Source organism: Choristoneura fumiferana, chromosome 2 (assembly GCF_025370935.1).
Source record: "Choristoneura fumiferana chromosome 2, NRCan_CFum_1, whole genome shotgun sequence".
NCBI classification, from domain to species: domain Eukaryota; kingdom Metazoa; phylum Arthropoda; class Insecta; order Lepidoptera; family Tortricidae; genus Choristoneura; species Choristoneura fumiferana.
The window spans coordinates 3,066,285-3,078,542 of record NC_133473.1 but is presented as its reverse complement, the minus strand read 5'-3'; the positions used below and the strand labels follow the sequence as shown (position 1 = coordinate 3,078,542).

General features: G+C 37.6%; 1 protein-coding gene across 1 annotated transcript; it reads right to left on the bottom strand.

Moving 5' to 3' along the window:
• Positions 1 to 3,895: 3,895 nt before the first annotated feature.
• LOC141445654 (venom protease-like) lies at positions 3,896 to 7,957 on the bottom strand. The gene is made up of 5 exons (XM_074111507.1): positions 7,663 to 7,957; positions 6,881 to 7,237; positions 6,365 to 6,533; positions 5,037 to 5,218; positions 3,896 to 4,400 (listed from the first exon to the last, which is right to left on the bottom strand). The coding sequence occupies exons 1-5, from the start codon at positions 7,874 to 7,876 to the stop codon at positions 4,003 to 4,005; spliced, it is 1,320 nt and encodes a 439-aa protein (XP_073967608.1). The 5' UTR covers positions 7,877 to 7,957; the 3' UTR covers positions 3,896 to 4,002.
• Positions 7,958 to 12,258: the final 4,301 nt, after the last annotated feature.

Here is a 12,258-nt window from a genome sequence, read left to right as displayed (position 1 = left end):
TAGCGCTATTGCTACCAAACAAAGACTAAGTTTGATCATTATAGACCAAAATTTTTTTTTAATTCCAAGAACTGGCCCTGACTACCCCAAAGAGGAGTCCCGAGTAAACTGAAGCAATGCATTTCCGACTGAGAATATATATAATATACCTATATCAAGCATTTTCCGATAACTTAAGACCAATGAATCACTCTTGCCCTTTTTTGCAGTATTTTATTAGTGACAGACAGGATAATTTGTAACTAATAGGTACTCTGAAAAGGATATTTATTTATAACTAACCGTTACCCGCGATTCCGTCCGCGAAGAATTTGGTTTTCACTATCCCGCGGGAACTATGCAATTTTCCGGGATAAAAACTATCCTATGTCCTTCCCCGGGACGCAAATTATCTGTCTTCTTCTTCTTCTCTTCTTCTTCAGCGCGTTTTCGCCCACCGTTGGGCATACGCCTCTCCAGCCTTTCTCCACCCGGATCGACTGTACGTCTCCCTCTTCCAGACCGGTCCTGCTGTCTCCACTATGTCATCGGACCATCGAGCAGGCGGAAAATTATCTGTATACCTACCAAATTTCTTCTAAATCGGTTCAGCGGCTATCACGTCATGAAGTAACAAACAAAACAAAGAAACAAACAGACTTACAAACTTTCGTATTTATAATATTAGTGAGATGTATCACCATATTTGTAATGTGTATGGATGGGAAAGTGTTCAGGAAACTCATGGGATCGGGTCGGGGATTTCTACAGGATATACCAACAATAAAAAGCAAAATTAAAAATTTTGAAAAACCCACGCCATTCCTTAAATAGACGTTAGTCCTTAATAAAAGTGTTACAAATAAAAAAAAACCGTTAATTAACTAATATTTTGCAATTGTATGAATATGTGATTAATATTATTTTTTTTTTAATTTATTTATCTCAACAAAAAGAAATACATTAAATTTATGACAAATACTTCGCCAAACTGCAAAACAGTTTGTTGGCGAATACTACACTCCTTATTTTTAACATTATAATATTCAACAATAGGTACCCACTATTAATTAAATTACATCGTGTAGTTTTATATTATGTAACTTAGTTTTATGATAGTTAATTATTTAAATTGTGTCAGGAATGTACTTTAGGAAACAAACATATTCATGGTAGCTTTTCTTAACATTGTTACTATTGGTCCAGTGGTGGTGTAGTGATATAGCACGTGGCACGGAATGCCGAGGAACTGGGTTCGATTCCCAGCGCTGGTCTTATTTTTCTGGTTTATCTATATTTCAGTTTGTATTTTCGATATTATATATCTATAACACCCCTCTTTTTGCGTCGGGGGCTAACTTAACTAACCTTACCAACAAAAAGTTGGAAAACCCCGGACTTTGTCACTTAAAAGTTCAATATCTCAATAACGGCTACACCGATTTTGATGAAACATGTCTCAGAACCATCGCTAGAAAACCTGATTGCAAATCAAAAAACCGGTCAACCCGTTTAAGCGCTACGGTGCCGCAGACAGACACACATAGCGGTCAAACTTATAACACCCCTCTTTTTGCGTCGGGGGTTAAAAATAGAACAAGGAGATGGCATGGAATACCTACCCCAAAATGAACTAATATTTTGCAGTTGTATGAATTTATGATTAATTAAAATTGTATTGGGAATGCACTATGACACAAACATAGTTACGTTCATAGTAGCTTTTCCATATTCATTTAAATATAATAGGCAGCAATGACAGCTCCCGGCGGTTTTTTGCGTTTGTAATCACTTCTAGTGGGGGGGTTAAAATTATTTAACCCTTCTTCTATTAAGAACTGTCCAAAATTTATATTTTTGCTTTTTATTTCAAACTTTTAAAGAATTAATTAATGTTACCAAAAACATTCCTTGTAATATTGGAGGCTACGATTCACAACGCTTACTAACAAGCTCATAAATAAGGCTTAGGGGCTGTTTCACCATCCATTGATTAGCGTAAACCGACGGTTAAATATATGTGATGCCGTCTCCGTCTATTCGAACCTAACAAATAGAGACGGCATCACACCTAACCGCCAGTTAACACTAATCAATGGATGGTGAAACAGCCCCTTAAGCTGTAAGCATTATAATTATTATTAGCCTATATATTTTTGTTTAGTTTTTTTCAGTTTTTTACAACCCCATTAAAATAGGGGTTGGACGATGGAAGTCGCAATTTTTTCTGTTGTTTATATGCAATTCTCAGTCAGCGTACAAAAGTTTAGCTTTCTTGGAACTCTCGGGGTTCTTTGTAAGGAAATACCAGGATTGAGTTGATTGGTTTGGTTCATCTACATCATCAAGTGGTGTCCATCATATTAACGCATTGTCATTGAAATTGAACAATCATGCTGTTTCGTGTCTGTGCCATAAACTATCGAGGAGTTTCCTTCTACGGAGACGATCCTGGCTGCACAACCAGGAAGTCACTACCAGATTATTGTATATCACCGGGTTTATATAAGTTTTTATGCCAAATTTCAAGTCAATCCGATTACTGAAAGTGTGTCAAATTTAACTTGCAAGACTCGTACAAGCATACGTACAACTTGATATTGCAAGTTAAATAAAAGCTTGTAATGAGACGAAAAGGTAGGCAGAATAGGTAGGCAGTACCCCTCCTTCTTTTTTGTTTGTGTTTGTTTGTACTACCGTGCCCCTAGATTAGCATACAACATAAAGCCTTTCTAAAACACATCACAAACGAACATCAAACCCATTACAGAAAGACACATCAAAGACAGTCAAACCTCTCTAGAGATATATGGAAAAATGTTTACTATAGCGCCCCCTTGCGGGTCAATACCTATCTAAGTACCACCATCGATAAATTAAAAAGCCATTACAGAAAACCGCATCTAAATCAGTCCAACCGTTCTGGAGATAAATGGGAACATTCGTTTGCGCACAAACAAACGAACAAACAAGTAACCTCTCGTCCTAAACGCATATACTCGTACCTTCTCCGTTCCGTCGTGGGTCATAAAAATAGTCATAATCAGTCAAAATGGTGGTTACCAGTCGACGGTCACCAACGGCAAGGCAAGCGCGGAAGTAGAGAGATGAAAGGACACGAAACTGAGCAAATACAGTTAATTTACACTTTGCGGTCACCACAGGACCAGCAGGACCGGTCTGGAAGAGAGAGACGGACAGTCGATCCGGGTGGAGAAAGGCTGGAGAGGCGTATGCCCAACGGTGGGCGAAAACGCGCTGAAGAAGAAGAAGAAGAAGACACTTTGCGGTGGGGCACTTTACAGTTTGCAATAATATACGGATGAATATTTTGTTACGCATTCGTGCGAAATTTTTTGTATTGATTTGGCTGAATTGCGGCACACAAATCCTATTATTATTTTAATAGTGAAAACTTGTGAGGATAAATGAATGTATGGATGGATGGATGTTTATTATTCCTTCACACAAAAAGTATTGAATGGATTCTGATTTAATTAGGTATATAAATATCTGGAAATCTGGAATAACACACTTCTTTTATTTATAAGATTGGAATAAAATCTCGAAATTTCAACCGCTGGGCTTAACTCATGAAATTTGCTACAGTTTTTTTTTTAGTGCAACATCACTGAAGACCACGGTTAATTTTTAAAAACTCTGATCCCAAGCAATTTAATTGTGTTTACGACTCGAATAACTTATATCTATAACTACTTTATCTTCATTGATTTACTAGTATCGTTCAAGATTACGTACATTAAATAGGTAATTGAGTTTTTTTTTCTTCAAAATATCCTTTTTCCTTCAAGTCAATTCGATAATTGGAAGTAGATCAAAATTAACTTACGAGATTTGAAGCAAATAAATACGTGAGGATAAAATATAATGAGGTGAAAGCTTGGAAAAAAAGAAATCGATTTTAATAAATAAAATATTTATTGACTGATTTAAATAAATGGAAAATGGGTTATGAAAAACATGTACATAAACAAAAATATAAGAAATAATTCTAGCTGGGACTTAAACTCTCATATTATCACGAATCCATTTCCTAAAGTTGTAGACGTTGGTATACAGGGTGGGCACCGACGATCCACAGGGCGTCTCTGCTGCCTTGCCGCTGACGATACCGACGATATAGTAATTTCCTTCGTGCTCTGCCATGATGGGACCACCAGAGTCGCCTTGGCAGGTGTCTTGTCCATTGTTACTGGCCGCACAAATGTGACTGACAGTCAAGTCGTTGTAGTATCTCTGACATTGTCGGCGAGCTACCAGATTTGTTTGCGCTGTCAGCTTAATAGGCGATGATGGGCGACCAGATCCAATGGCGCCCCAACCAGCGATGGACAGAGGAGTTCCGTGATTTTTAGGACTGTCGATGTTGAAAGACGGTAAGCAGATGGGCCGAATGAACTCTGGAAGAAGAAAAATATTGGTTTTTGAATAACGAACGATGATTTAAACGAAAGAGTCAAGACTAAACTAGTTGCTCCAAAGAAACTACATGCCTTGAATGAATTAAGGAATTATGCAAATAGTTTTACAATACAATACAATGACTCTTTATTGAACACCACAATATAGAAAGCAGTGCAGAAAACAGGTAGAATAAAAACTAAGCGGCCCTATCGCTTCAGGGCAAAAAGAAAAAGAGTTTTCATAACATTTTTTTTAATTAAATAATAATAAGAGGTTCATCACTTAGGCTCTGAGGACACTATTATTAACTAATCAACATGATTATCTACCTGGAGTGATTTAAGTAAGTACGAGTACTCGTATATATTAATGATTTGCTTGCTACCTATTACTTATGTGTCCTTATTACATATATAGTCCATGTCCATATCTTTATTAATAGGTACAGTACAGGTACTAACAAACCTAAAATAAAAGACATCTTTTTCTTTGTCTTCTAGGGGCTAATTTTAAAGAAGCAAATTAAGAGAATCCCTTGAAAATTGGTACTGTAGTAAACAGCTTAATTCACCTAATTATGGAATTACTTTTTTTTGTTAAAACTAGTTTTGGGGTTTAATTTGCAATTTTACCTGTGTAAGGTGCAGATCCTCTGAGCCGCATCAAAGCAATATCGTTGGCAAGTAAGTTGAGCTCAAAGCGTTGGTGCTTGATGATCTTATCAGGATGCATAACTATGTTCTTCACACAAGTATCGCCGACACAATCCGTTGGGTATGTGTTCGTGTTGTACTCAGCGAGGAAGATACTGACACTGTAAATAACAATGCTGTTAATTATCCACATGTAAGTTACTTCGTTCATAAGAAAAAGTTGTGACCACGGTTCTGTTTCTTCTGCTCTTAGGGCTGTTTGCACAGACTAGAATTAAAAAGCCTGGGTTGAGCCTGAGTTACAAATGACAGTTCCATACATTTTCACACTACTTAACACTTTAGGAGATAACACAAAATTGTCTGAATAAAATGTGCATTTGCAGTAGGTAGGATTTTGTAAAAAAGTTCGTCCGGATTTCTTCCACCATTTTCACTAAATAAGTCAAAGAGAGCGGAAAAGTATTGCTGGGTTTATTGGTGGTGGTAACCCACTGCCAATTGCCCCCCACCCCATGTAATAACGCTGTCACTACTCATAAGAAGTTAAAATTATCTTGTTTCGAGTTTTTCACGTACAACATTTAATACGTGCAGCCTGTGGGCTAGGTGCAGTCAAATAGCTTACAATACAATACAGTACAATACAATATAATACAACTCAACAACACACAACATTAACTATACAATATAATGGAGTACAATTTACGCTTTCAGAGTGCTGTTGGGGTTGCCTCGTTACTCTAGTGCGTCAGAAATGTTTGCTAAAGCACAATTAGACTGTTATCACGCCACTATACGTAAAAGATGTGTGTCTTTGGGTGACCAGGATACGGGAGAGCTCCAACAGCATTTTTCTTTCTTCTAAGAATAATTAATACGAAGGCGATCAGGTGTTAAAAGCCACAAACAAAAAAGTTCGATATTTTTTTTTAATAATTTTGTCTAAAAATTAATCAAAAAAGTCCAAATAAATCAATAAAGCTAAATATTTATAATTATTAGCAATGCATAAAAGGTATCTAGTATGCTAACAACGTCTCTGCTGTTGTTATTTCATCTCCTCGCAATCAAAGTGAAAAGCTAAGTGTAAAACTCGAGCATCAAACCTATTTTCCCCTCGACGTGTCCATCCACCCTCGCCGTACCGGCTCGGGTGGCTATATGAACGTCTCGGGTAAAATAGCTCGTTTTATGCTCTTGTTGCACAATCTTCTCTAGTTTCTAACCTAGCTTTAAGAATACTACTTAACACTATAAGTCTTGGTTACTTAAATAAAATAATATTATTATTGTAAAAAACTCACTCGTCATATGATTGATAGTTGACAGCAACGCAGTGGGCAGCAGTTAGGACGAAGCGAGGACTGATCAGCGAACCACCACAGCCAACCATTCCGGTGCTGAACATTTCCTTGACCTTGATGTTCAGATGCACAAGCCATGGGTACTGACGAAGCCCGGCTTTCTTGCCAGCTGTAATTTTGTTTTAAGTTAAATTGGTCTGTTTAGTTAATCATAGCAGTACAATTTATGAAATGAAAGTCTGTTCCTTTTCACTATCAATAAAACTATTTAGCTATTGTAATTGAGAAGTCAGTAGTAAACACAACAAAAGACGGAATTAATGACCGTACAGAGTTTTCTGTAAATTTATAAATGGCTGCTTTGTTACACGACATTGACTAAGAGGGACTCGTTGTTTTTGTCCATCAGAAGGCATGTTTAACTGACATACCAATATAAAGGACAACTTGAAGGGATACTAAGAATGTTTTAAAACAAAATAACATGATGAATTACTTTTAAAACGTTATCAATACCTGTGATATATCCATCGGGAGGAATATCAGAAGCATTTTTTTTCTCATTTTTAGCGCTGAATCCAGTAAATTGTGAATTTGAGTCGTCCGCTAGTCCCAGTCGATCAAATATGTTGTTTATATCATCATAGATACTGCCGACACCATCGAAAATGTCGCCTATATCATTAATCCATCTACCACCTTCGTCACCATCATCATTCCCGTCATCAATCCCATTGGATCCATCATCCATATCATTGCCTCCGTCATTGATACCGTTGGAGCCATCATCCATATTTTTCTCGTCATCATCGACATTGTTTTCTTCATCATCGTTTCCATTGTCCCCGTCACCGATATTGTCCTCCTCACCATCTGATAAATTTTGTTAAATTGTGAAAAGAAGCACGATATAAATGACAATAACAGTATGAGAAACAAATCTCCCCAGATCACTTTCAGATTTCTTTCAGGTTTGAACAAATACCCCGTGTGGTGTCGGGTTATAATTACACCTCTCCATTATTTCCGTGGATGTCGTAAGAGGCGACTGAGGATAAAGGTTAAGGTATACCGTAGGCGACAGGCTAGCAACCTGTCACTATTGTACCGTTTTTGTTATTTATTTATTATTGTACCTATAATTGCTAAAAGTGGCTCCGAAGCGGTAACGTTTCGTGTGCTCTGCCCACTCCATTTGGGAATACAGGCGTGATGTGTGTGTGTGTGTGTGTGTGTGTGTGTGTGTGTGTGTGTTGAACAAATATTAACATTTTATAACTTTAAAAAAAAATATTTACCTTCGTTGTCTTCGTTTGCCCCGGCATGTTTTCCGCAGCATCCAGACTCAGGTTTGGGAAGCAGCCCACTCAAAGCAGAGCACTTGCCAGTCGCGAAGCCGATTTGGTTGCCACTGAATCGATCCCAATTCATATTGTGGGTAGATCTCGAGAGACCAACTTCCAAAACTGCGGCTAGCACGACGGCTACCAAAATAGTCGTTAATTTGGACATTATGTAACAGAAATTAAAGGTATAAGTCCCAAAGACTAGTCCTGACCTCCCCTAGAGGAGTTCTAAACGAACTGTGCCGATTGGTTTCAAACTAGGTTTATATACGGCTATTAGTGTGCATCATAAGGAAGTTTCGCTTATTATGTCAGTCATTATTAACCAGCTAAAGAGACATATTTACTAACCAAGAAAACAAGTCGTGTAAAAATTAGGTCAAGTGTCACGGCATTTTTACTTTGTTGTTATTTCTGACGATGACCAGATAAAAACTGTGGCTAGAGAACCTGGCCACGTAGCTTGCGATCTTGGTTTTGATCCTCGATTGGATAATATTATGTTATGTAAATATCAAAAAAAGAAACTAAAGTTATACTGAATCCATAAAAACATAACCATCAATATTTACTCTGTCGATTTAAGTTTTGATCTGTTGAGACGATCTGGTGAAGTTGGTGCTTCAGCAGGAGTCAACCTACCTACCTGGACCTAGTCATTTACTTTACCTGACTGGTGACAATAGATCTCTATTTTAAGAACCCACACTCCACGTTAGTTGAGCAGTAACTTGGCCCAGGCACTACAGTGCACTCACTGGGTTATTTTATGATATTGTGACTATTATATTTTATTTGTTTTGTTTCCTCTATAAGTATAGTTTCAATCCAGTCTGAATTACCATAAACATAGTCCAAAAAAAAACAAGTGCGTAAATTAAACTGACAAACAGTTCTTCTTTTTCGTATTAGAATATTAGAATTAGCGCAGTCATTTTATGAAATGAACAAATATTGAAGACCTTTATTGAAAGCCTGTTTTTATTATACTAATTTTTCTTTTTCTTCTAAGAAGCTACCTACACTCTTGACAGAGTGGTCGTTGTATGAGGTTCAGTAGTGAACCGTTAAGACGGGTGACACTCTTTCCCGGCCCGAATAATACCGACATGGAAATCCCGACCCTGTTTTTCGTGTACACGCCCATAAAAAGCTCATGTCAAAAACAAGGTCGGTATAATCCGGGCTGGGAAAGAGTGTCAACCGGTATGATGACTTTCTTGGGAATATAGAACGAGTGGTGTTCCCTTGCCTTCCACACGGCAGGGGGAGTCCGGAGTTTGTGGTTGGCGATATAGAGCTGCTCACTGCTCACTCTCACATCAGGGCCGTTACTCGCCTTTTACGACACCCACGGGAAATTCGGGCTGTCCTATTCCAAAAGTGGCCCGACACGGACTTTGACATCCCACTAATATTATAAATGCGAAAGTGTGTAAGCCTGTTTCAATAAAATCTCTCACTTCTTTCTCGGTATTTCTTTCATTTTATTTCAGGACTGACCATTGAACTTGTTACCTTCGCACTTGGCACCCATTTCGATCTCACTTCTTTTGTCGTTAAAATCAAAAATCAAGGCATATAATATCTTAATATTGAACTTAGCTCTCATTTCACATTTATGTTTTGATGGGAAATCATTACTTTTTGTACAGAAATAATTTAATTTAATAATTACAATAAAATGATAAAAATTTACTACTTTCTGATTTATTCCTTATTTTCTTTATATTCACCCAAGTACCTATTTGGATGCCAAATTTGAACTTTCTAGGTCAACTGAAACTGGGTTAGAATTTTGATCTATGGGTGAGTGAGTGATAAAAATGTTTATTTTTGGATCATCATCCCAGCCTTTATACGTCCCACTGCTGGGCACAAGCCTCCTCTCAGAACAAGAGGGCTTGGGCCATAGTTGGATTGGGAACTTGGGAACTATTTTTGGATGTTAATATCTAAATAACCGTTTGAGGGGTGTTTATGCAATTTGGAGCACATATGTATCTCATTTTAAACAAAAAAGTAATACCGACGTCAAAAGAAGCAAAAATATTTTGAAGGTGTTTGTAGTCGGTTCCATTTTTGTTATTTTTTTATTTCTTTGGAGTCAGTTTTACTTTTTTGTTATGTATCATTACATATACGTATATTGTATGTCTACGTCTTTCCTCATCTTTTTAATGGGCTTATTATTGTCCTATTGTTTCCGGTCTTTGTATTTTCCATAATTTATTATGGTATATCCCTAAGGAAGTACTGGTAGTAGATACTGTGGGGACTGTAACTTGGTAAGAGCTTATATAGGTACTGGGGATCTACGCGCGTGACTTTAAACTGATATGAAATAAACAAGGTTATTGTTCTGCTGATTCAGATTTATTATAGAACATGGTAGAACTTATAAATACATTTACATAGATAGTTCCGGCCGCTCAGGCTGTCGGGAGCAATCTGCGCTCCGGCATGTATACCGCTGTCAATCGTTTTTAAAGTTAAATTCTAGAAACATACAATATAAAAATCCTACCCTTACACATAACAAAGTCAATATAACCTGCCAGGTGGTCAGTTTTACCACCTGCCAGCCTTATACAGCCTAGTTCCTACAATACCTAGTCCTATTGATTGATGATTGATGTTCATTGTCAAGGGAAAATGACCTTACGACCTTACGTAGATGGCAATTTTTTTTTATTATCTTAATGATACCTTCACATTGAATCTACAATTTTTTAATACATAAAAATCCTAGCACTTCAATTAATTTTGCTGGCGTTTTACGAACCTTTAGGCCATGAGAAACACCAGAATTATTACGCGATGTAAAGGAAACTCTCTGACCGGCACTCTCTGCATATTATTGTACCCGCATGTATCACGGGACAGCTCAGGATGAATTGTTCAAATTGGTTAGCATGCAGCTAGGTTTCACATAAAAAAATATGGAACCAGCTTCCTGGGACAGCATTCCCGACGCGGTACAACTTAGGGATCTTTTAAAATCGAGCCTATCAGTCACTCAAAGGGCTAGCAACGCACTTGTGATACCCCTCGTGTTGGGCGGTGGTGATTGCTTTCCATGAGGTGACCCGCATGCTCGTTTTTCCCCCTCTTATATAAAAATACTGGTCAAGAGCGTGTCGGGCACGCCTAAGATAGGGTTCCGTAGCCGTTACGAAAAAATCAAGTACCTAGGTAAATCCTGATACAACAAATAAGGAACAGTGTTATAATCTTAAGAATCAATTACACTGATACTCAAAATACTCTCAAAAAACGCATCGTAAACGCAGTGACGTACAATTCATGCGTCACGTTTTTAAAGCTATTCAAAAACGCTGACGCACCGTATATTTCCAAACAAGTGCTTGAATACGTGTTTTATTCGTCGTCGTCGTGTTCCTATTGCCCTTTAGTGGGAAAATATGGGAATTCCAACATCCTGCTTCACGCTATCGAAGCTTTCCTACTCGGACGCTTTAATACAAATTCCAATGCTGTTTGTTCGGAATTCGATCTTCAGGCCATCTGCCTGGAGAGATATCTCTCTATTGTTACAAGCATTTTATGTATATAACTTGCAAATCTTGCAAGTTGAATTTGACCCACTTTCAGTAATCGGATTGACTTGAAATTTGGCACACTTATGTAAACCTGGTGACATTGCTATAATTTGGCAGTGACATCATGATAGTCCAGGCAGGATCGTCTCTGCAGGACGGAAGTCCTCAACGGTTTATGGCATCGACGTGGAATTTGGTACGAAAATATAGTTTGGATGACAATGCACGTACAGTTAACAAAAAGTACAATCCGTGAAAATGCTTGTATTAAGAATGAAATTTTTAACAGAACACTTATAGTCTCTCCCCACATACCTACGCATTGATTTACGATGACCACGTTTTGTGGGCAGCGGTGCGAATTTGCGTTAAAAACGTGACGCATGAGACATGTTACTGCGTTAACAGTGCGTCAGCATATTTTAAACAGCCGTGTGGTTAAGCCTTTATTTTGCAATAGACGTCATTTTCAGAGATGTGCCAGATATCCTTTTCTGTATTGGTACAAGTGGATACTCGAGTGTCGAGAGAAAAAATAACTAAATGCGAGTAGCACTTGCATACCGAGCGTTCTGTACAAATTTAAAAGTCAGTTAAAACATAATTTTAATTTCTTGGTTATTTTATGATAAACTAGTCCCTACCCGCGATTCCTTCACGTAGAATTCTGTTATCGCTATCTCGCGGGAACTATGCAATTTTCCGGGATACAAACTATCCTATGTTCTTCCCCGGGACTCAAACTATCTGTGTAAATCGGTTCAGCGGTTTAGATGTGATGAAATAACAAACAAACAAACAGACTTACGCATTTATAATATTAGTGGGATGGGATAGAGGGATATAATATTTCTTACAGATATTCTGTATTTTTTATTATTACTATTAGAAGAAGGAAAACGAGCATGCCTATCATCTGAGGGGAAAAAGATCACCACCGTCCATGAATACCTACAATTCAAGGAGAGTCATTGATCATCAGATT